The sequence below is a fragment of the Bos indicus genome, chromosome 7 (assembly GCF_029378745.1).
Source record: "Bos indicus isolate NIAB-ARS_2022 breed Sahiwal x Tharparkar chromosome 7, NIAB-ARS_B.indTharparkar_mat_pri_1.0, whole genome shotgun sequence".
NCBI lineage: Eukaryota > Metazoa > Chordata > Mammalia > Artiodactyla > Bovidae > Bos > Bos indicus.
Genome location: NC_091766.1, coordinates 96,178,755 through 96,204,397, shown reverse-complemented (window position 1 = coordinate 96,204,397; position 25,643 = coordinate 96,178,755). Strand labels below are relative to the sequence as shown.

The 25,643-nt window shown below is 38.5% G+C and overlaps 1 protein-coding gene across 1 annotated transcript in view; it reads right to left on the bottom strand.

Annotated features, from left to right (window-relative positions):
* The window catches only part of LNPEP (leucyl and cystinyl aminopeptidase), a 102,569-nt gene that overhangs the window by 26,749 nt on the left and 50,177 nt on the right, over positions 1-25,643 (bottom strand). The window contains exons 5-11 of the mRNA XM_019965457.2: positions 15,471-15,591; positions 14,523-14,677; positions 12,794-12,907; positions 11,051-11,185; positions 5,934-6,065; positions 3,419-3,579; positions 1,779-1,867 (exon numbers count right to left, since the gene is read on the bottom strand). Coding sequence (XP_019821016.2) covers positions 1,779-1,867; positions 3,419-3,579; positions 5,934-6,065; positions 11,051-11,185; positions 12,794-12,907; positions 14,523-14,677; positions 15,471-15,591 — 907 coding nt within the window. The remainder of the gene's footprint in view (positions 1-1,778; positions 1,868-3,418; positions 3,580-5,933; positions 6,066-11,050; positions 11,186-12,793; positions 12,908-14,522; positions 14,678-15,470; positions 15,592-25,643) is intronic.

The following is a 25,643-nucleotide window of genomic DNA, read 5'->3' as shown; positions in this document are numbered from 1 at the left end:
AAAGAGTAAAAGGCTAATAAAAGCAGATTTCTTATTGTCTGGTTATTTCTGATACCACCAAAAACATATATACTATTGAGAGGTTCGCAAAATTTCTGTTTTGGTCCCTTTCAAAAATACAAGATGGGATTATTTGTTCTCTCTTAGGTCAGAGACTGCTTGCAAGGCCCACTGAAAGTATGAGGTTTTGTTTTTAATCAGAGAAGGCAGCAATTTCTTGCACCTCCAGCTATGCTGTGTTAATCAAAGATATGATGACATCATCAGTTGTGCTTAATGTTTTAAATAATTACTGTAACACTCCAGTTAGACCGAAATGCAACTGGTATGCTCATATAGTTCAATTGGCCTTGTAAGTTATTATCACACAAAAGAAGGGCAACTGGGAATATGCATTAAACCACAAAAGGTAACACAGCCATCATTTTTGAGAAGCATTCTTATGAAAAGTTCATATAATGGGAAAGCATTCAAAAACTCAGATTTTATTGAGGCATTTTTAAAATAGAACCAAGTGGTAAATCAAGTGTCCAGCAGTAATTAAAGAATAAGTCAATTAGTGAAAGTTAAAATATTAATACAAAAATCACATGTACACAGCATCAACCCAAGTAAAAAACTATTTAAAAAAAATTACTAGAAAGAAATAGTCATCAGAATAGTTACGAGAGTAATAAACTTTGTTTTCCATCTTCTGGATTTTACGTAATGTGGATATGTTACGCTTTAAAATTATTTTTTTCATTAGTAACATTAATAATGATAACCAACACTTCTATAGCACATGACAAGTGCCAGGCATTATTCTAGGTGCTTCATATAAATGAACTAAATCCTAATGTGAACTAAATGAACTAAATCATAACACTGTAACTTTAGTACAATTACTCTCTCCATTCAGCTTAGGAAAAGAGACTCAGAGAGGTCATATAGCTCACCTAAAATCGTATGACTGAACCAAGCAACCTGGCTCCAAAGTCGTATCGTCACTAAGCTATACTTCCCTCTCAACGATAGAGGGCTGAACACCAGATCCAAATTCAAACAAGAAATCTTCCCTTTCCATGAATCTCAAGTACCACTAACAAGTCCTGCAGAACGCAAGAGCCTCATGTTTTCAGGATGTAAATTAAGATGCTACACGGCGTGGCACTTGGTGGTATTTAACAGATGGTCAGAAACTACATTTCAGTTTCTTTTTATAGACCCCTTGTGGGTCTGCATATACAATCTGTACATTTTATTATCACCCTCCACAACCATACTTTCTAGTCCTATTTTCTCATTATCAAGAAACGTATACTATGTCTACAGGACATCTTGTAGTAACTATTTACTACAACTCTGCATCATGAATCAACCTCTGCCATGCCTAAGAATCATCTAGGGTGCTTATAAAAAAGTAGTGGGCCCAGCCCAACCCATAGAGAGTGGACAGCAGAGTATCCTTTGGAAACTCATCTTCTACTTGTTACTCTGTAACATAAAATGGTTATCGTGAATACAAAAACACAGCATTTGCTATTTTCTACAGCAACTGCTAGCATATTCAGTGCGGTTTTTCAGACCTTATTTCGCGTGATTAAGAAAGACCAGTTTAATGTATGATATTGCGTACAGAATCAATCTCACTTTAGCCACACTTTCTGTAGGTGTCTCATAGAACCAGCTCATAGCTGTGCACACTGGAAAGTGTCATCTCCTCTCTGCTGCCTGGTTAAGATTTTTAGAAAATATGCTGTTTCTAATTTATCAGAAAAGTGTTAAAAGAGTCAAACCTGATTTCTTGTCCAATAAAGATACTGATCGATGCTTTGAGTAATTTTTTCCATCAGTGATGTAGGATAGTGGAATATGCCACAGAGAGCTGTAATAAAAAGAAAACACTGGAAGATTATTAACTCTTTCCAATAGTTCAGTCAGTTACACATACTTTGTTGAGTGGTTTCTTCTTTGCCAGGAAGGTGAGATTTTTCGAGTTATTTCGAGAAAGGTATAACCTTGTTAGGTTTTCTAAGAACTTATGATCACAATACATTTAAAAACACTCTAACCTGAGGGTGCAAAAGAGATCTGTTGTTGCTGTCCAGTCACTAGGTTGTATCTGACTGTGACCCCGTGGACGGCAGCACACCAGGCTTCCCTGTCCTTCGCTGTCTCCTGGAGTTTGCTCATGTCCATTGAGGTAGTGATGCTCTCTAACCATCTCGTCCTCTGTTGCCCCCTACTCCTTCTGCTTTCAATCTTTCCTGGCATCAGGGTCTTTTCCAATGAGTTAGCTCTTTGCATTAGGTGGCCAAAGTAATGGAGCTTCGGCTTCAGTATTAGTCCTTCCAATGAATATTCAGGACTGATTTCCTTTACGATGGACTGGTTTGATCTCTTTGCTGTCCAAGGGACTCTCAAGAGTCTTTTCCAACACCACAGTTCAAAAACCAATTTTTTTGGTGCTCAGCCTTCTTTATGGTCCAACTCTCACATCTATACATGACTACTGTAAAAACCAAAGCTTTGACTATATGGACCTTGGTCAGCAAAGTAAATGTCTTTGCTTTTTAATATGCTATCTAGCATTGTCATAGCTTTCCCTCCAAGGAGCAAGTGTTTTTTTTTTTTTTTTTTTAATTTCATGGCTGCAGTCCCCATCCACAGTGATTTTGGAGCCCAAGAAAATAAAATCTGTCACTGCTTCCACATTTGCCCTATCTATTTGCCATGAAGTGATGGGAGCAGGTGCCATGATCTTAATTTTTTGAATGTTGAATTTTAAGCCAGCTTTTTCACTCTCCCCTTTCACCCCCATCAAGAGGCTCTTTAGTTCCTCTCCACTTTCTGCCATTAGAATGGTGTCATCTGCATATATAAAGTTGTTGATATTTCCACCACTAATCTTGATTCCTTTAGCCTGGCATTTCAGGCAACGTATTCTGCATATAAATTAAATAAACAAGGCAACAATATACAGCATTGTTGTACTCCTTTCCCAATTTTGAACCAGTTGGTTTTTCCATTTAAGGTTCTAACTGTTGCTTCTTGACCTGCATATAGGTTTCTCAGGAGACAGGAAAGGTGGTCTGGTATTCCCATCTCTTAAGAATTTTCACAGTTTGTTGTGATTCAGTCAAAGGCTTTCATGTAGTCAGTGAAGCAGAAGTAGATGTTTTTCTGGAATTTCCTTTTCTTCTCTATGATCCGATGAATATTGGCAATTTGATCTCTGGATCTTCCACGTTTTCTAAACGCAGCTCGTTCATCTGGAAGTTCTCGGTTCGTGTACTGCTGAAACCTAGCTTGAAGGATTTGGAGCATCACCTTACTAGCATGTGAAGTGAGTGCAGCTGTACAGTAGTCTGCATGTTCTTTGGCACTGCCCTTTTTTGGCATTAAAGAGATAGCAGGAGAGACAGTGGGTTCTCACCTTGCATCTGAAGGCTGAATTTCAGGCTTAACGTTCAAACAGAATCTTTCCTGTTGTACCAGAATTTGTTTTCCTTTTCTCTGAACAGTCACTAAAGGAAATCCTTTCTGCAGGGTCCAGGTTCTCATCATTTTCTTTACATCTAGTGTTTTGTTTGTGAACTACGGAAAGAAGAATAGATTATTTTTCTCAGAGATAAAGAGTCTAAAAAGTTTATAGTATCTTTCCCTCTTTCCCTACCACAATGCACCCATGCTGAGTTGAATTTATATTTCTACTCTAGGTAAATGAGCAATTGCTAAAAAGAAAGTAACCTGGACTAGAAATAAATGAAAACTAAAGAGAGTGAGAGAGGCAGAATATGTTGAAAAAGGCAGCACAGATGCTATACACCAACTATAGGTACATTAAAATCCCTAAGAAGGGATAAGCACTCTTTCAGGTCACAATACTACTGTTTAGAAGGTTTGCCTAAGGATACATAGGCGAGAAATTAGAAACACTACTTTTATTCCTGTTAGTCAGGTAGATCCAGAGTTCTCTTTATTCCCCAGACCCTCTGCTTTTACAAAATGGTGTGAAAGTGAAAGTTACTGGAGTCGTGTCTGACTCTCTGCGACCCCATGGACTGTACAGTCCGTGGAATTCTCTAGGCCAGAATACTGGAGTGGGTAGCTGTTTCCTTCTCTAAGGGAATCTTCCCAACCCAGGGATCAAACCCAGGTCTCCTGCATTGCAGGCAGATTCTTTACCATCTGAGCCACCAGGGAAGTCCATTACAAGTGGTAAAGCTCATCTTTTTAAGAGCTCATCCTGTGGGAGGGCCCTAGAATGGGAGCAGCAGCTGCTGCAGAGGAGTGAAATATAAACAGGTCGGCTGCCCAGACTTTTAGGTCTCTCTAGAAAACAGTGGTGAACTTTTTCCTAGACACATAGTCCCTTCCCCACAAAATACATGAATTGATCTATAAAATCTAGAACCCAGTGTCAGAGGTTCACAGGCCCTCTAAAGCTTACTGTCCCTAAGACATCTGGTATCAATGATTAAGAAGCAATTTTTGAAGCCGGTGAGTTAAATTTATGATTGAAATTATTTTTCTAAATTACATATGGATTTGAATTGCAAGCAACTCAAATCATCAAGCACTTAAAATGGTACAATCATTTGGTAATATCATGCCACTGTGACTGGCCTTACCTCAGTTGACATACACCTACTTATTTAAAGCCAGAAAGGATGGAGCAAATCTTTCTAAATGCACTGTGATACTAACCTTACATGTTCAATGGCTCTGATCTATTTCTTTCTGGACAAGGGGTTGGGAAGAAAACAAAACTGCCCCAAAGCAAGGCACTTCTGGGTCTTTGAAACAGAACTGAAATGAAGAGGCCAGTGCATAATTTGATGCTGATGCTGAAACATGTGAGGATAATATTAGGGGCTAGGTCAGGATAGGAAAGCACCATGATGCAAAAGCTGAAGTCAGTGACGAAGGCAGAAATATATTCTAACTGGCAGGAGATAATACATTGAGTACAGAGTAAATAATGTGGCTTTCAGTTGAAATACTACTACATGATAAGAAGAAAAACGATCATTTAGAAGCAACTCTTAGGTGATAAGGACTGATCCTTCTTCTCAAAGAGAACTGAGAGAGTAGGGAAGATATATCTTCTGGGAAAAGGGTTAACAACTAACTAGAAGGTACCAAATTTCAGATAAAGCAAGGAAGCAGAGAGAGCATACGGAAAAGCTTCAGAGCAGGGGTTCTTCACCCAGAATCCAGAAAACACTGAAACTGTGTGTGACATCTTGCATCTTTGTGGATTTTGGGGCGAATATGTCTATAACTTTCATCAAATGTTCAGATACGTCTGTGATCTTCCAAAACATGAAAAACCATTGATCTCGATGAGGGTAACAAATTCAAAGGCTTATCAAGGCTACGCAGTCAGCATGTGTGCGTGTGATGCAAGCTGCGTTCAGGCACTGTTACAAAGCATAGCTTCTAACTAATGACACTACTTGTTAGAATCTGTAGGCACAACCAAATCCAAGCAGCAAAATGATCTGAGGGCAGAACTCAGCTATGGTCGCCAGACTGTGACATGTCATCTGTAACACTTTAGTGGCGTATGGCCACCAAAGACAGGAAGAGTCACAGGGCAAAGTATAGAGCAAAAAATTCACGAATGAAGGCAGAAAAACGGCAAAAACATTAGAAAAGAGAACTTTCCTACAAGGTAGGAATAGAGATTAAGATATAGACTAAAGGTGCTTATATAAGGCCTCATGCAATTTTTTTATTTTTGGCAATTAAGCCTAGTACTTCCATTTCATGACTTTTAATTCTGTGCTTTTACTCATAAACATTTATACACTAAGTTCCATTCCTCTTTCTCTTAAAAACTGTCCTTGATACCATAGCTTATTTACATACCTGACAAAAATATTAAATACAAGAACCCCTCTCTTCTTACTTCAAGAGCTAAATAAAATATCCAGGTCACTTACCTCGTTAAAACTATCCCACAGGTCATCACTGTGAATGGATGTATAGCTATGATTATGCAGGTAAAGAATAATGGCATGTTGAAATATATCTTCACTAAGGTAAGTTTTCAGCATCAACAGTAGGGAAGCTCCCTATTCCCAAAAAGAAAAAAAAGAAAAGTGAAAAACGGACAAAAATAATAGAATACAATAAGATTATAGAAATAAGAACCTAAAATTCAAAATACAATCATTCTAAACAAACACTTTAATAACCCAGTTATAATTCGTTGTTATTTTGTTTCACGTAACCAGTTGTGGACTATGGCCAAATTGTCTTAAAAAGTATTTTAAAGAATTTTAGAAAAAACTAATTCTTTAAAAATTATTTTAAAGAAGTTAAAAAATAAAAATACCTATGTGCACTAATTCTTCTATGGGCCATTTTGTGTAGTCTATCGATTACTCGATGTTTCAGTGTTAATATTAAAAAGTTAAGTGTTTATACATATATTTTTAACTTTAAAAATAGCTGAATTTTCTGTGGCATCCCCCCCACCCCCACCCCCTGTGCTTGAAGTCCCAGCTGACTTCATGGGCACACAGCTGAACTCTCAGAAGTCTCTTTGCTAGAGAGTACATTAATTCCCAGTTTTAAGGTGTCAAATTTCTGAAGTATCCAAGATCTCTCTTCTTCTTGCAGAGTCACTTCAAATATGTTCGGAACATATGAATGTGTATATAGGTAGTAAGCACACACTAATAATTCAGAGTCAGACGTGGAACTATTAAGGCCACGCTATGTTATGATGCATGTCACCATCCCCAGTTTTAAAACAGCAACCACCTCCTCCACATTCAAAAGCAATTTATATCACACTTCCTGCATCTGCTATAGAGATGTATTTATTTCCTCTTCTAGACTGTAAGCTAATTTAGGGAAAAACAGAAGCTAGGAGCTCAACTCCTATGACTAAAATAATGCCTACTACATAGAAGGCACTCAAATGCAAAAAATTCTGAATGACTGAATTTCTGATAAAAAAAATGTAGCAATGTTAAGTCATCAAGATTACAAGATACATATAACTGAACTTAATACTTATTACTCTCTTATTTTTGTATCACACTTCAGTGGTACTTGTTGTATAAATTTAAATAGTCATTCTTGTGCCCAATAGTCCCCCTCTCTTCTGCATCACTAACGTTTCCTCTTCACTGTAACACTGCAACACTCATTTGGAAAAAAAAAAAAAAAAAACCACCCAGCAGTTCTCATTTTAAACAGAAGTCGTGCTTCCTTTCCTTAACCTCACGCCTCCTCCAGTTATCACCGTATTTCTCGTCCCTTCTTCGGAAAGTCAGTTCTTCAAAAGAGCTGTCTGCATTTGCCGTGTTCATTTGCTCTGTTTCCATTTCCTCTTGAGCCATTTTCCACCCGTCATCACTCCACTGGAAGTGGTTTTATGAAGGCCACTGGTGAGCCTTACGGTGTCAAACCAATGTCAATTCTCAGGCTCAGCCACGAGCAGCATCTGATATGACCGATCACTCGCTCCTCCGTGAAAGTCATCCTGCCCTTGGCTTTGGCACGTCACTCCTGATTCCCCCGCTGTGCACTGGGCATCCCTCTCTCTCTCTTTTGCTGCATCCTCCTTATCTTCTCAAGGACTAACTTTTAGTGTCCCTGGCATTTAATCTTCAGACTTCTTTTCTTCTCTAAAGTCACTTTCTTGTTGATCTTCTCAACCACAGGGCTTTTACATGACCCCCAAATTTATATATCTAACCAGACTTTGCTTTAATTCCAGGCTCATATCCAATTACACGCCTACTATTTCCACTTATGTGCCTTAAACTTACTCAAAAATTGACCTTTTCTTCCTTCTTGTCCTAAATATACTCTTCCAATAGTCTTCTCATTTCAACAAATGAAAACTTCATTTTTCCAGCTGTTTAGGCAAAAATTTTGAAGTCATCCTCGACTCCTCTCTTAACTCGACGTCTAATCCATTAGCAAATTCTACTGGACTAAACTTCACAGTACATTTCAAAACCAAACATGGCTTATCACGCTCACTACTATCACCTTTATCTGTGTCGCCATTTCCTTGCTACTGGTCTATTACAACAACCTCCCAACTAGTCACCTTGATTCCACGTGATGTTGAAGGCTGACTTATTCCAAAAATAAATAAACCATACGATGGTACTCCTCTCCTCAGATGGCTTTCATTCCACTGTGCATAAAATCAAGGTCCTTATCAAATCTAATAAGATGATCTACAATGATCTGGCCCCTTATAATCCTTCTCACTTCCTCTACTATTTTCCCTTGCATTTATTCCTCTCCAGACACCCTGGCTCCTTGCTGGTGCTTAAACACGCCAACCAATCTTCATCTCAAGTTGTGTGGGTCCCCAAAACAAGTCCCAGATATGGTAGAAGGACTCACAGGACCAGGACTGAGTACACAGTCATATTCACCACCATGATTTATATTTCTGTGAAAGGACGTGAAGCTAAATCAGCTAAGGGAAAAGTCTCATGGGGTGAACAAGTACAAGCTTCCAAAAGTCCTCTGCAGGATGGAGAGGACTTAATTCTCCAAGCGACCACTTGTGACAACACGTATGAAATCCTGGCTATCGGGGGAGTTCCTCGGAGACTCAGTACCCATGATTTTTACTGGGGGGCCAGTCATGCAAGTATCTTCTGCTAGCAAGGACCAAAATTCCAGACTCCCAGAGGGAAAGGAGATATTTACCATAAACTACACTGTTCGCACAGTGTGGGCACAGTGAGTCATTCTTATCAGGGAATGGAGAGAACTCTCCCCAAATCCAATCTGCCAGGAATTAGCCAAGGTCGAGCCTCACAATAATGCCTTTCTAAGGACAGCAGTCTCAGACCTACTATGCTACTGATGTCTGCCCACAAGCCCTGTGCACTGGTTATACCCACTGCCTGGGACATTTTCCCCCTAGAAGTCCACATGGCTCGTTCCCTCACATCGTCCAGATGGTATTCAAATACCACCTTATCAGTGGTCTTCCCCAGCCATCTTATACAAAGCAGCCTTTCCCTTGTCATTCTCATTTTCCTTACTGTGCTTCATTTTCATATCCGCACTAACCACCAACACAGTATATTTCATTCATTTGTATTATGTATGTCCCTATCTCTGACCCCAGAAATGGAAGCTCCATGGTACAAGCAACATAGTCTGCCTTCTTTCCTGATCTATTCCCGGTACCTAGGAAAACACCAGGTACGTGGTTGGTACTTGTATAATTTGATAAATGACTGAATTATCATAAGGCAACATGCATCAGAATTAGGCTTAAAGATTATGAAGATCAAATAGAATATGTCTGCCAAACACATGACTTACTGTCAAACACTGACACTTCTTCTTATACACAATTATCCAGTGAACTATTTTTCTCAATTCTGTGGATGGGACATTTGCCAGATTCCCAATTCTGAAATAAGTACTTACCATACTGACAGGCATAAGGTATGTTACCATACTGACAGGCATAACGTATGTTATGGAAGCAAGATGCTCAGAAGACACTGAATTCTGGGTTTGGAGGATGGGGGTCAGAGAAAGAAAGAGCTCTATAACAAGAGATCCTGAAATAACTGTTCTGTGTAAGAAAAGAACTGCAAGTTGTAAAATTTTCTTTATTGGTAGCGCCAGGATGGGCTTTAAAAATCACAGCCCATAGCAGTAGCTCTAATTGGAATATATTCATATAGCTAACTGTACTCCTGATTTCCTCATTTAGTAACAGTACTACCGTTCTCCCTGCCAGTCAGGCTTGAACCTGGAAAACATTTCTGCCTCCTTCTTCACCTGCCTTGACCTATCACTAGGTCCTTTAAGCAGTTCCCTCTGCCCAGGGGTTTTTTCACACCCATCAGTTTCCCTCCACTCTCACTACCACTCCTAATTTTAAACTTTTACCATTTCATGCTTCAACTTCAGCAGCAATTTCCTGATTTAGGTCTCTCTCCATTTAAATCTATTTTGTAAACTGAAGCAAGTTAATTTTCCTAGTCACTTGAATCTCAAAGCCATTCCTCTATTTAAAAATCTTTTAAAGCTTCCCACTGATTATAGAAAAAGTCCAGATTCCTGATGGCATTTAGGACCTTCTACAACTGAGCTCCAACCTACCTTTCTCATCTTTCCCTACCCTACATGTGGCTTCCACTGCAAACATTTACCCCCTAAACAAAAATTCCCTGCCCATTAGTATTACTGACTCTTTTTTGCAGACCTCATCATGCCATTCTTGCCCTATTCTATTGTTCCCATTGCTCTTTACCTATATGTTTTTCCTATTATTTAGTTTCCATGTTCTTCCAAGAAATTTCTCACCATGATCCCAGGCAAAAATACTCTGTACCATTCCCTTAGCACACATTCTTTCTTACTGCTTCACAAGTACTCTCTACCTAAACTCTCTGTTTCTTGATGACATGAACTGTAACTCATATGCTTTGTATATCTTCTTCTCTGTTCAGGATGGGAATTCAATTTATTGATCTTAATCTGGTAACCAGACTAAGGAGACAAGTAAGCTATAAAATTCAGCCCTCCTTCCCTACACAAATGTGATACCCGCCTCTCCTATTCTCTGACTTATGATGATCCTAATCAGGTCTTTAAATTTCTGTTTTTGCTTTACTTCCATACCTGGAGTCTATGTTTCTAATTCTACAATAGAATCTTTGATTCATAAAAAATCTCCTTTTGTTTACCCGTTTTGGCAGTTCTGACTTTGGAACACACTTCAGTCCTGAATAACACAGCCAAAGGCTTAGAGCCTCCCCCGGACATATTCTACCTGTAGATCTGGACAGTGATCCAACTTTAAAAGATACATTACTATAAGATCTGGTTAACTAGCCAGAATACTAGTTAGAGAACTTAAGAGACAGAGAAAGAAAGAAAAACCTAGATCAAGTTAAGACCCAGATTTAAGTAGAAGCAAACATCTTAAAAATTTAACAGGAAAATTGAAAATAATACTGTTTAATCTTTAAAATAATCTAAATCAGGCAGCTTGCTTACGTATGAAATTAATTTGTAACCCACTCCAGGTACTTTTTGTGCATGGCAATACCTTAAAATAGGAAAGAGAATCAAACATTTCTTCAATCTGTTCTGAAGACTCAACAGATGATGATGATATTGGATGGGATGAATTCAACGAATCTTTTTTCATGGTTTTAAATCGAGCATCTAAGAAATCTTCATACTACAAAAAATGAAACAGAATAAAGAAACTATGAACAGAATTAAAGACAGAGGCAAGTTTAGTAATTATTGATAGGAATTAGACTAATTACTGTTTAAGGTCATTATAAAAAAAAAATCAACTAGCTTCGCTAAACTTTAGAAATAATCTGTTGAAGATATAGGAAGAATGTGACATTTATGCGTATTCCTTAAATTTGAAAATAAAATTACAACTTCCACAAAAATAAGTGTTTCCTAAACAACAGCACAAGGATAAATTAAGAGTTTATTACTAAAGCAACCATATACTAAATCCAGATGTTCATTTGATTATTTAAAAATGGCTAGTGAATATTTGTAAAATAAAACCTTAAATTAAAAAAAAAAAAAAGGAACTGCTCCTTAAGTTGATTTCTCATACATAATCCAGCTTTTCTATTGAGATAATATACATTTCCCTCGACTGAGGCTATTCTTAAGTAAAATATAAGTCTTAAACAGAAAGAAGTCTGAGAGTTCAACAGATGAGTTCCTCTAGAATATATACTAAAAGCTTTTAAACATTCTGGGCACCACCAAGTGGTGAAACTGTATATCTCTTTGTTTAATTAAGAACCATACCCAGATTTACATTACTTTGCTTATTAATATTCTAGCTTAAACTGAGTTCATTTTACCACTTGAAATCTCTGAATAGGCCCTACACAAAAATTTCAAACTGAAAGTTCTGAGAGTACTCGTCTTTTGAAGCAATTTTGGATCATACAATCAAGAAGCTTAATAGACAGTCACAGAATTCTACAGTAGAAAGGGATCCTTATACTTTTCCATTTACTGCTTGAATTATTCGGCAGTATCTGTCATATATGACCTGAGCTGTGTGCTGTGCGCTTAGTCGCTCAGTCATGTCCGACTCATTGCGACCCCATGGACTGTAGCCCGCCAGGCTCCTCTGTCCATGGGGATTCTCCAGGCAAGAATTCTGGAGTGGGCTGCCATGCCCTCCTCCCATATACGACCTAGTATGTCCAAATCTCTCTAAGGAGAAGAAACATCTCCGGAGAGTCTAAGAACACAGTAACAACATTATCATGCTCTCTGTAAAAGAATGGGATTCCTCGTCTTTGAAACGGGCACAAAATATGGTTTGGACCTAAAAAGAGCAAATTATTTGTCTGTATCAACGTGTGTATCACTGTTGTAAGAATGATCACAGTGATAATAGCATTGCCACAAAATGTCTTAATTTCTTCTCTATAAGTAGGATAAAAAGTTTTATTTTGCAAAAAAAAAAAAATGCTTTTCAACTCTATTTAAATTCCTTAAAGCAGAAGGGCCACATCTATTAAACACAGAATTTAGCAAAGCAATTTAAAATGTTCATCTTAATGACAAGGTCTAAAGTAATTTCACATAATTTCTGCTTTCTGAAATACATCAGTACCTAAAAGCACAATTTTCACTGTCAAATCTCAAGAGGTATAGAGATCAGTAACATGGCTCAGTTTTATTGTATTTTTCTAGAAATATTTTCATTGCTCCAAATGCATGGAAAATACATGTCCAGTATGATTGGACTATTTTTCTTCCTGGCATTCACAGTGGGCCTAACAAACAGCGTACTTACACTGGAGAGCTCTCCGAATATTTTTTCCAAAGAGAAATACTCCATGAATGTAGCAAAACCTTCATTTAGCCATACATCATTCCACCACTGCATTGTTACCAGATTACCAAACCACTGCAGGGAAAGAACAAACAACTAACCAACTTCACATTCTCAGGAATTTTCTAATAATTGAATTGTCAGATTTATCACCTATAACCAGATTACAACTACTTAAAAGTATACTTATTGTAGTTTAAACAAACTATATTCAACTTTAAGTCTTAGAAATAAATTGTATTTGTAATATAAATTTACTTTAAAACTAAAACTGCATACATTGAATAAATTCACTTTTAAAGTAAAATTATAAATTTAACATTTTACCTTAAATAAAACAAACAAAGACAACTGGCTTATTTATCAGTTTAACATACACGCTGTATACTAGGTAGACAAAAACTGTTTTTAGTCACCTCATTAAAACATTTCCTCGATAAATTCCTCTACTTTGTAGTATCAACTTAGCAATATTATTTTCCATCATGTCTACAATCATCATGACAACCAAAAAATGAACGTCTATATGAGGGATGCTCCTATAGTCAGAGAGCCTGGGCTGCATGTTTCTCCTCAGTCACCACATTGAGTATTTACATGATTCAAAACAGAATTCAAACATTCCCTAAGAAATTTGGCATGCATACAAATAAATAAAATCAGAAAGACTTTTAAATGGCTTTTTTCCATGAAGTAATAAGAAGAAGGAAAAAGAAGACGAGACACCCCTAAAAAAATGCATCTCAAAAATCCCTGAAATAAGCGTGGTTAATAAAAAGTGTGCAGTTCAGTCACTGTGGCCAAGGGCTCAGCTCAAACCATCAGCAAAATGATAAGATTATTAGGTACTGAAACAAAGCACTATGGAGAATCACAAAAGCATATTTTCAAAGATTAATATCTTAAAAACCTCTTTCAGAAGAAGATGAAAAAAAAAAAAGAAGATGACTTCTAAGTCGTACAGAAGTACAAGGGAAACACTCCTGCCGTGGTGACGGCCGGCCCCAGGAATGGCAGACCTGGAGCAGGTCCCCGAAAAAACAGTCTGTCTACATGCGTAACTGTAAGAGTAGATAAGCACTCGCTTCATTAGCCAGCCTGTCACGAACTCCTCACAAGGCCGGGCGCGCTGCGGACTGTGGCTGAGGTCAATCGGCCAGAGCACATCCCACTCTTGCCTACCTCCTCCCACCGTCGGGACACCCCGACTACCCCACCCTGATGAACACCGCATCAAGGGCACGAGAGGGACCAGGTACTGGGGAAGAAAGAGTGAGGGTCATGCACCCATATAATTTTCCTTCCTTTTCTCTACATCATACCCAGTACCTTCCCAATCCCAAATTAAGAACCCAGTTTTTAGCAGGAGACAAAACGGTAAATCTAGTCCTGACTACTATAGTCCAAGGAGAAGAGGCGTGCAACTCAGGGAAAACTTTCTTCCCCATCAAGTTATAAAATGTCAGAGAGATAAAGGAAGTCAAAATGCTTGATAAACTGTAAAATCCTATAACAACTGTTAGACAACATTTTTATCCAAAAATTTAAGTTTGTGTTAAAAAAAACAAAGCACCATTGTATTATGAAAGAATATAAAGCTGAATTATTATTAGCATCTCAATGTATTCTAAAACTCCAGGACATGGAACAGACCACAGGTGTGAGACATAATAGCCTTGGTTGCTGATACCTGATGGGCCAGCTCGTGAGCGATGACTTTAGTAACCAGCTTTCTATCTGCCACTGAAGAAGTATTAGCATCATACAGAAGTGTCTCTTCTCGGAAGGTGAGCAAACCCCAGTTTTCCATTGCTCCTGCTTCAAAGTCAGGAATAGCCACCAAGTCTGGATATAACAGGAAAGAAGTGGTCAACTCTCCTCCATCTAAGGCACTCCTTAGTTAAATCCAAGTATTTTACCCAGTGGTCTATCAGTAAGGTCACTGTATCAGTAAGTTCATTTTACATACTCCTAGGAAAAGGAAATGGCAACCCACTCCAGTGTTCTTGCCTGGAGAATCCTAGGGATGGGGTCGCACAGAGTCGGACACAACTGAAGCGACTTAGCAGCAGAGGCAGGGAAAGGAAACTTTCTAGCTCATGTGCTCCTTACCTACCTGTGAGCTGAGAAGATCTGATCAACCACCTACAGAGTCATTGTTGCTCTGTCCCTTAGCAAGAGAAGGGAGATCTAATTCCTTCACAGTGAAGAACTTTTCAGAACAAGGAGGACAGAAGGCAGGGCCAACACTCTTCCAGCTAAAATCAGCACCCTGTTGAATGACACTGAAGTACTCTTGCTTTCCTGAGCTCTCATTACTCCTATTATTATTCGAATTAGGAATTTCTTAGGAAATTGGAGTTAGTCCAACTCCAGGTTAAGCCCTAAGTAAATCCCTACTTACACAGCACCTTTGAAACAGTCCCATAAACTTCTAAATGCTTTAAGCTACATATTCAGACGTATCTATGGAATCTAAATAATCTTAACACATACAAACAATTCTTAAAGCAAACAATTAACAGAGTTTCTTGGTTTCCCTTTGAAATAACTTTGGCAAAAGTTCTTTCTGAAAAGATTTGCAACCTAAATCTAAGTTATTATTGTAATGAAATTGGAGGCATTGTTGGATTCTTACCCAATTTCTTTAGTGGGTACTGAATTTCAAAGTAGCTTTGATAAAAGTCAAGAAGCTTCACAGTTGTTTCCAAGGCATGCTGAACTTGACCAATCTTTTCTGGGACAGCATATATAGAAACCTGAAAGGGAACAAGTATGATGTAAGGACAGGTACAGTTAAAATGGCATGATATCAAGTGAACACTGTCAAGATTAGCATACGTGAGAACTACACAGAGGTATGAGAGATTTTTCAGGCCGGAAATTCTTGCTTCTAGTTCTTTTAACCCCTAGAGGACGTAGCAAGTCATTCCTATACATACAACAATGTTAAAAAAAAAACTTATTAATTCCTTTTATTTTTTTTAATAAAATTTATTTATTTTAATTGGAGGCTAATTACTTTACAATATTGTATTGGTTTTGCCATACTGATTCTTTTTTTAATTAACATCATATCCAAACTATTTTGCCTCATATAGCAATTATAAACATCTGCCTGTTTAATTCCCATGATACTCTTATCTTCCTCCCTATTACCTACAGTTGCCCTTCCTTGTCTGTGAGCTGTCAAACTGTGAATTATTTGAAGGGCAAAACTAAATTTTCATCTTTTTAGTACCTAACGTAGTGCCTGGCATCTTGCAGGCATTCAATGCAGAGAAGTCACAGCTTACAAGAGAGTTATTTCTAACATGGAACACCTGAGACAGAAATGGCACATTGGTTGAAACTGCCCTGAGCCCACCCACGAGAGAGCAGCACATTCTCTTTCAGTCAGCATGGCACAGCCAGGTTTCCTTTCAGCCTTGGAACTGCTTACTTTTTTTTTTTTTTTTTTTAACGCTGTTGGCTTGTACCCAGCAGAGTGAAAAACCCTCGGTGAGTGGCTCACAGTAACTAACACTGCTGTATTTAAAACGGATGGCCAACAAGGCTCCACTGTAGAGCACAGGGAACTTTGCTCGGTGTGATGTGGCAGCCTGGATGGGAGGGGAGGCTGGGGGAGAAGGGGCACACCTACGTATGAATGGCTGAGTCCCTCTGCTGTCCACCTGAAACCACCACAGCACTGTGAATCAGCTGCACGCCAGTACAGAAGAAACACTTCAGTTAAAAAAATAAAGGTACACACTTAAAAAAAATTAAAAAACAAACAACCAATTAAAAGGATAAAAGGATTCATGCCCATGAATCCAGGGCACATGCTCCAGGGAAGATGCAACTGCCCACATTACTTAAATTGTTATTCTTTCTTTTCTGATTAAGTGTGTAAGTTACACATTTGGTGTAACTGACTGTACCTGTCTTATCAGTGAGCATCAAAAGGCAAAAGTTGAGTAATTATATTAAGAGTAATAGGTTTTAAAAAGCAGTATTTACTGTTTTCAATGTATTGAAAGAAAGAAGTCCTCTGTACTCAAGTCGGTAAAGCAGAATATGGAGAAGACATAGCAGAAGATAAAAACCTCAAAAATAAAGATCTTGGCAGGTGGGAAAAGGAGACCTATTGAATAATTGAGCATTTGGGAAAAATACACTGGTGAACTCTAACCACAAATTAAAGACTAAAAATTCTCTTTCATTAAAGCATTGAAAAACAGGCAACAATTTCTAAGAGGTCATAATTTCAGCCACAGCTGTCTTTATGTGGGGCCTTAGTCTATAGAACATATGCATTAATTACAGAAACATGGAGGTAACATGGCATAAAAATTAAAGAAAAAAAATTTTAACTAAACAAACAACAAAACGAAATGCACAAGTTGTGTAGTCAGACTGCCAGGTTCCAATCTCTGCTGGCTGTGTGAACTTGAGGAGGCTCATTAACCTCAATCTCCTTATCTATTCAAGGGTGATAAAAGTAGCTCCCATCCCCACATTAAACGAATGAATACATATAGAACTTAGGATAGTGGCTGGCAGAAAACAAGTGTTCAATAAAGAGTAGTTATTATCATTATTATAAATAAGAGTCCCATCAGAAGTGGCGTAAAATATGTGTGAGCAGAGCGTTTGTGGCAAAAGTTACAGGAAGAACGAAGTGTTAGGACTGAAGTTAGCTCATTTAAAATATGTTTCTTTCTTAAGGTAATTAAGAAGAAATTTAATCCCATATTATGTGGCCAAATTTGTACTTCACCAGCCCAGCACTCAAACATCTGCATCCTTGGTACAGGGCTGTGACCACAGTTTATTGAATTCAGTCACCACCTGCCTAAGGAACACGCACACCTCCTGCATCATTCCCCCTCTAAAGCATTAGTGTTCGCGTGTGCACACACACACACGTCTGAAATAGTCTTTTTAAATCTAACTACCATGATAAATGACTGTACCAAGATCACTTGGAATCTGAGGCCAGTCTTTATTACTTCTGCTTGTTCTTTCCAGGCACACATATTTTATGGAGTCAATGCAGTCATCTAGAAGATGCTGTCCTAAAAGAAGCACCACCCACATACTCCAGATTCCTCCCCAAACATCCTTCTGCCACACACACCATTTGGCTCTCCCATCTCTACGTGTGAAAGCGTCTTTCATCAGGGAAAAGAAAAGGGAGAAAAAAGGCAGTTCATATGAAACTGAAATCTGACCAAAGGATCCACTTCGTCCCATTTCTGGAATACAATGACTAGGGGAAAAAGGTAGACTGGTATTTTCTCTTTCCTTCTATTTCTCTTCCTTTAAAAAATAATGTGCTATGAATCCTCGCTAAAGATAGATCATCAGGTCATTATAATTATTATCATGCTTGTTTTAAGAGCAACAGTAGTAGTAGAAATAAACCAAGAGACCGGTCTGGTTCAGCAAAGAAGTTCTGTAGAATGCTTGGGAGGATGCATGCGTGCGAAGTCGTGTCTGACTCTTTGTGACCCCGTGGACTGTAGCCCACCAGGCTCCTCTGTCCATAGGACTTCCCAGGCAAGAATGCTGGAGAAGCTTGCCACTGCCTATTCCAGAGGATCTTCCTGACCCAAGGATCCAACCCACATCTCCTGCATTGGCAGGCAGATTCTTTACCATGGCGCCATCTAGGAGTCCTCCACCCTTGGTAAGAGCACTCTAAATACTGATAAAGGCAAGTCAACCGGTGCTCAGGCTTTAAGACTTACATCTTTCTCTGGTGGGTTCTTTGGTTGTTGTTTTTACTTTTAAGACATTTATGCTTTTTGCGTGTGTACTCAGCTGTCTGTGTCTGCAAGATCAAACTTTGTCTGCAAGATCTCTTGCTAAGACCTAGGAGATTTATAAAAGACACAAAAAATGTCCATAAAGTCTCATCAGCTCTCAGAGAAAAGGGTTAAGACTGAGGAATAACAGATTGTTAGGTTTCACTTACTCTGCTCCTTAATAAGCAAAAACCAGATAAAAGTAGAACCAGAACCAAACCTCACCCTCTCAAAAGAACAATAACATGGCCTATAAGATTCACAAAGATAGAAAATCGAGAATATTGGAATTTTCCAATACTAAATTTCCTGAAAAATACCAGCTTTCCTAAACAGACAGCTGAATACACACACAAAAAGCATAAATGTCTTAAAAGTAAACACAACAACCAAAAAGCCCACCAGATTGAAGTCTATCCAGAAAAACTGGTTAGATGGGACTTGGGAGAATGATATCAATTATGTATAATGTCCTTAGTTGCTGGAAGGCTACTTGAGGAAATGCTGTTAGTGGAGATTTGGAATGAAGTCACGTTTCTGACTGAATAAGATAACTTCACAGGGATAATACTGTTGAAGGTTCTGTTTGAATGTTAAAGAGACATAGTGTCTACATCTGCTAACCGCCAATGGATTCTGATTCTACAAATGAGACTGGTCTGTGGTAAAAACAAAATCAGGCAATGGCAAAAAACAAAACAAAAACCTCAAGACAAACTGATAAACCTCAAGGCAGTGTATTTCAAAACTGGGCTAGAATTTTCTAGGTAATTCTGGCATTCCTGAAGGCAGACAGAGGGTTAAGGAACACTGAAGAATAGAGAGAACTGATAAAACAATTGTTTCTCTTTCTACAGGTCTTTGACAACATCATAGTCTTTAGCACTGAAATTTCACAATTTCAGCTATTTGGACACACTTTCACAATTTCAGCTATTTGGTGAGACTGACTGACATTCGTCAATAAAGCTCTACTGCCCTATTCCAGAATCCTATGAAATAGGCCTAATGTCAAATATTCCAAAACAGAACATAGCCTAGAGATTACAGCATTTTACTGGGACAAAAATCCTTTATTAGACTCTTAGTCCGAATTTCTAATCACCATACCTACAGAAATTATTGATGTCATTTGGTGTAAGAAGAAGCACATTGTGGTAGCCAGTAAATTCTACCATTTATTCGAGGAGATTCCCCTCTGGCTCAGCCATAAAGAATCTGCCTGCAATGCAGGAGCTGCAGGAGACATGGGTTTGATCCCAGGGTCAGAAAGATTCCCTTGAGAAGGAAATGACTATCCACTCCAGTACTCGTGCCTGGAAAATCCCATGGACAGAAGAGCCTAGCAGGCCACAGTCCGTGGGGTCGCAAAGAGTCGGACCCGACTGAAGTGACTTGGCATGCACACACGCATTCGCTATGTAATCTTAGGCCCATCACTCATCCTCTCTGGGACACTGTTTCCTCATCAGCAATATGAGGCTAATGCCTTCCCCTCATTTGCTTTATAAAATAAAAAGGTGTTTATAAATAAAAGCTAAAAACAACTTCTAGCACACAGCATAATTCTTCCCCATTATAATCTCACACATGCGAGATTCTTCCCCATTTCCTAATAAAAACAGAAAATTAAGAAGACTGTTGATTATTTGTATAACATTAATTTCTTCAAACCACATTTACTTCTGGGTAGCATTAAAAATTATAAAGATTATTTGTATTTACAGACAGACAGAAGAGTTTATAATATATTTGCATATAGAAGAAAGAGAGGGGTACTTCCTCTGTGCATTACTATCTGCCAGGAACTGGAGATTTAATAGGAATTAAAATTTTTTCATCCTTGCAAGGGCAGGCTAATAAAGACAATAAGGTATTAGAGTTGTGGAAGGTGAGGTGTAGAGAATTGCAGAGCAGTTTGCCCAAGGGCATACAGCTAGAAAGCTGTATAGAGAGATCTGAGCTCAGGCAGATGCCAGGTTCCATGTTTAACCAAGTTGCTTCCAAAAATATGTAAATAAAAAGCAAAAAAGTCACCTAAACTACTTTCTCTCTCTCTTTCCAGCTGACCCTTGAACAATAATGGGGTGAGGGGTAACAACCCTCCAGGTAGTTGAAAATCTGAGTATAACTTACAGACAGTCTTCTGCAGCTAAGGTTCAAACAACTGTGGGTCGTGCAGTACTATAGTATCTACTATTGAAAAAACCCCACAATAAGTGGACTTGCGCAGTTCAAACCCATGTTGTTCAAGATTCAACTGCTGTAGACAATATATACATACACACCTACATATCTATGTGTATATATAGGTACAAGGGGCTTCCCAGGTGGTTAGTGGTAAAGAACCCACCTGCCAATGCAGGAGACATAAGAGACGTGGGTTTGATCCCTAGGTTGGGAAGAGCCCCTGGAGGAGGGCATGGCAACTCCAGTATTCTTGCCTAGAGAATCCCATGGAAAGAGGAGCCTGCTGAGCTACAGTCTAATTGTCGCAAAGAGTTGGACATGACTGAAGTAGCTTAAGCACACACGCACATGTAGCTGTATATACATATATATATACACACACACATGGTATCTATCTGAGCAACCAATAATTCAGCCTGGCTAGATAAAAGAATTCCACTGGAGCAGTTGGAAATATAACTGAATTTCTAAGAGGGCCTTGAATATCACGAAATGATAAGTTTGAATGTAATTCTACAGGCAGTAACATAACTGCCATTTATTTATTGTGATGAGAAGACTTAAGATGAACTCTTCTAGCAACTTTCAAATATGTAATACAGGTATGGTTAACTACAGCCACCATCCTGTACCTTAGATCCCCAGCACTTATTCACCTTATAACTGGAAGTTTGAGCCTTTTGACCAGCATTTCCCCATCTCCCCCAGCCCTCAGGCCTTGGCAACCACCAGTCTACTGCTTCCACGAGTTCAGTTCTAGATTCCACACATAAATGAACTCATACAGTCTTTATCTCTGTCTGACTTATCTCACTTTGGATAATGCCCTCAAGGTCCACCTACGTTGTCCCAAAGGGCAAAATTTCCTTCTTTCTCATGGCTGAACAACATTCCATCATATATATTATAAATATATACTCATCTTCATCCATCCATGCACAGACACTTAGACTGTTATTATTGTGAATAATAGTAACAATAATAATAATAGCAACAAACAAGGAAATGCAGATATCTCTTTAAGATCCTGTTTTGATATATAGCCTGTGGATTGCTGTATCATATGGTGGTACTGTGTTTTAATTTTTAGAGGAACACTCACATATTGTTTTCCTTGGTGGCCACATCAATTTACATTCCCATCAACAGTGCACAAGGATTCTGTTTCCTCTACATCCTTATCAACACTTGTTACTTGTCATCTGGGTTTTTTATTATTTTTTTTATTTTAATTTGAGGCTAATTACTTTACAATATTGTGGTGGTTTTTGCCATACATTGACCTGAATCAGCCATGGGTGTACATGTGTTCTCCAATCCTGAACCCCCCTCCCACCTCCCTCCCCATCCCATCCCTCAGGGTCATCCCAGTGCACCAGCCCTGAGCACCCTGTCTCATGCATTGAACCTGGACTGGTGATCTGTTTCACATATGATAATATACATGTTTCAATGCTAGTGTCTCAAATAATCCCACCTTGCCTTGTCCCGCAGAGCCCAAAAGACTATTTATATCTGTGTCTCTTTTGCTGTCTCGCATACAGGCTCATCATTACCATCTTTCTAAATTCTATATATATGCATTAATATACTGTATTGGTATTTTTCTTTCTGATTTACTTCACTCTGTACAATAGGCTCCAATTTCATCCACCTTATTAGAACTGACTCAAAAGCGTTCTTTTTAATAGCCGAGTAATATTCCATTGTGTATATGTACCATATCTTTCTTATCCATTCATCTGCCAATGGACATCTAAGGTGCTTCCATGTCCTAGCTATTATAAACAGTACTGCAACGAACATTGGGGTATACATGTCTCTTTCAATTCTGGTTTTCTTGGTGTGATGCCCAGCAGTGGGACTGCTGGGTCATATGGCAGTTCTGTTTCCAGTTTTTTAAGGAATCTCCACACTGTTCTCCACAATGACTGTACTAGTTTGCATTCCCACCAACAGTGTAAGAGGGTTCCCTTTTCTCCACACCCTCTCCAGCATTTATTGTTTGTAGACTTTTTGATAGCAGCCATTCTGACCAGCCGGAGAAGGCGATGGCACCCCACTCTAGTACTCTTGCCTGGAAAATCCCATGGATGGAGGAGCCTGATGGGCTGTAGTCCATGGGGTCGCAAAGAGTCGGACACGACTAGGTGACTTCACTTTCACTTTTCACTTTCATGTATTGGAGAAGGAAATGGCAATCCACTCCAGTGTTCTTGCCTGGAGAATCCCAGGGATGGGGGAGCCTGGTGGGCTGCCCTCTATGGGGTCGCACGGAGTCGGACATGACTGAAGCGACTTAGCAGCAGCAGCAGCATTCTGACCAGTGTGACATGGTACCTCATTGTGGTGTTGATTTGCATTTCTCTGACCATGAGTGATGTTGAGCATTTTTTCATGTGTTTGTTAGCCATCTGTATGTCTTCTTTGGAGAAATGTCTGTCATCTGTTTTTGATGGCAGTCATTCTTGCAGGTGTGAGGTGGTATCTCACTGAGGTTTTGATTTGCATTTTCCTTCCTATTAGTGATGCTGAGCACCTTTTCATACATCTGTTGGTCATCTGTATATCTTCTTTGGAAAACTCTGCTCATTTTCTAACCAGATTATTTGTATTTTTTCCACTGAGTTCTATGAGTTCTTTATATATTTTGAATATTAATCCCCACCTGATATCTTGAAAGTGTTGAAAGTGAAAGTTGCTCAGTCGTGTCCGACTCTTTGCGACCCCACAGACTATACAGTCCATGGAATTCTCCAGGCCAGAATACTGAAGTGGGTAGCTGTTCCCTTCTTCAGGGGATCTTCCCAACCCAGAAGTAGAACCCAGGTCTCCTGCATTGCAGGCGGATTCTTTACCACCTGAGCCACCAGGGAAGCCCAAGAATACTGGAGTGGGTAGCCTATCCCTTCTCTAGGGGATCTTTTCCACCCAGGAATAGAACTGGGGTCTCCTGCGTTGCACAGATTCTTTACCAGCTGAGCTACCAGGGAAACCCTATCAGATAAATGCTATCTGATATTTTCCTCCAATTCACGGGTTGCCTTTTTATTTTGCTGACTGTTTCTTTTGTAGTGAAGAAGCTTTTCAGTTTAAGATATTCCCACTTGTTGATTTTGGCTTTTGTTGAATGTGCTCTGGTGTCATATACAAAAAAATTATTGCCAAGACCCATGTCATGGAGCTTTTTCTCTATGTTTTCTTCTAGGACTTTTACACTTTCAGACCTACATTTAAGTCTTTAATTCATTTCCAGTTAATTTTTGTGAGTGGTGAGAGACAAGGATCCACTTTCATTTTTCTGGATGTGATGATCCATTTTTCCAAGCACTATTTATTAAGGAGACTACCATTTACCCAGTGAGTACTTTTGACTCTCTTGTCTAATATTAGTTGACCATATTTGCAGGAGTTTACTTTTGGCTTCTTGATTCTGTTCCATTGGTCTGTGTGTCTAATTTTATGCCAGTATCATACTCTTTTGAATACCATGCATAAGATTTTGGTTACTTTTGTAACCATTTTGAAATCAGAAAGTGTGATACTTTCAACTTTGTTCTTTTTTCTCAAAATTCCTCTAGCTATTCGAGGTCTCTGTGGTTCCATAAAATTTTAGGATTTCTCCCCATTTCTGTGAAAAATTACATTGGAATTCTATTGCATTGAATCTATAGATTAAAAAAAAAAATCATTTAGTAGAATTCACAGAGAAACTGATTCAATCCTGGACTTTTCTTTGTTGGGATGTTTTTGATTGTTAATTGAATCTGTTTTTACATTATTAATCTGTTTTTTTTTTAATGTCTTCATGATTTAGTCTTGGCAGACTGTATATTCCTAGGAATGTGTCCATTTTCCCTAGATTATCCAATTTCTTAGCCTATAATTATTCATGGTAGGTTCTTATGATCCATTGTATTTCTGTATCAAGTGGAATGTCTCCTTTTCATTTCTGATTTTGAGGCTTGTTTTTATTAGTTAGTTGAGCTAAAAGTTTGTCAATTTCATTTATCTTTCTAAAATCCAACTCTCAGTTTTACCTTTTCTCCTCTTCTTCAGGTATCTATTTCATTTATCTGCTCTGATCTTTGTTTATTTCCTTCCTTCTGCTAACTTTGAGCTTAGATTGTTATTCTTTTTTCTAGTTTCTTAAGGTGCAAAGTTAGGTTGTTTGAGATTTTTCTTTTTACTTGGTGTAGGCATTTATCAATCTAAATTTCCCTTTTAGAACTGCTTTCAATACATGCCATATAATAAATATACCACTACATTACACTATTATAGCATTCTGAGTTTTACTATGTAATTACCTTTCCCAATGTGTTCTACATTTTCATGTTTTCATGTTACTAAGTAGTGTCCATTCAATTCAGCTGCAAGCACTCCTTCCAGCAGTTCTTGTAAGGCAGGTCTAGTGGTAAGGGGCTCTCGCTGCCTTTTTTCCATATGGAAAAGTCTTTCTCACTTCATCATTTCTGAAGTGTAACTTTGCTGGACAGAGTATTTTTGGTTGGCAGTTTCTTTTTTCCTTCCCTTTCCTTTTTCAGAGGTTTTTGGTATGCTACAAGCTTCACTGACTTAGATACCCAAATTTCTCCCCAGATGTGGTAAATTTTCAGCTATTATTTTTTTTTATGTAACTTTCTGCCCCCTGCTTGTTATGTTCTCCTTCTGAAACTCCAATAATTCACAAACTGTTTCTTCTGACGGTGTCCCACAGATCATGCAGGCTTTCTTCACTCTTTTTCCTTTGTTCTGACCAGATAATATAAAACTCCCTGTCTTCTAACTCACAAATTCTTTTTCTTGCTTGATCCATTCTGCTGTTG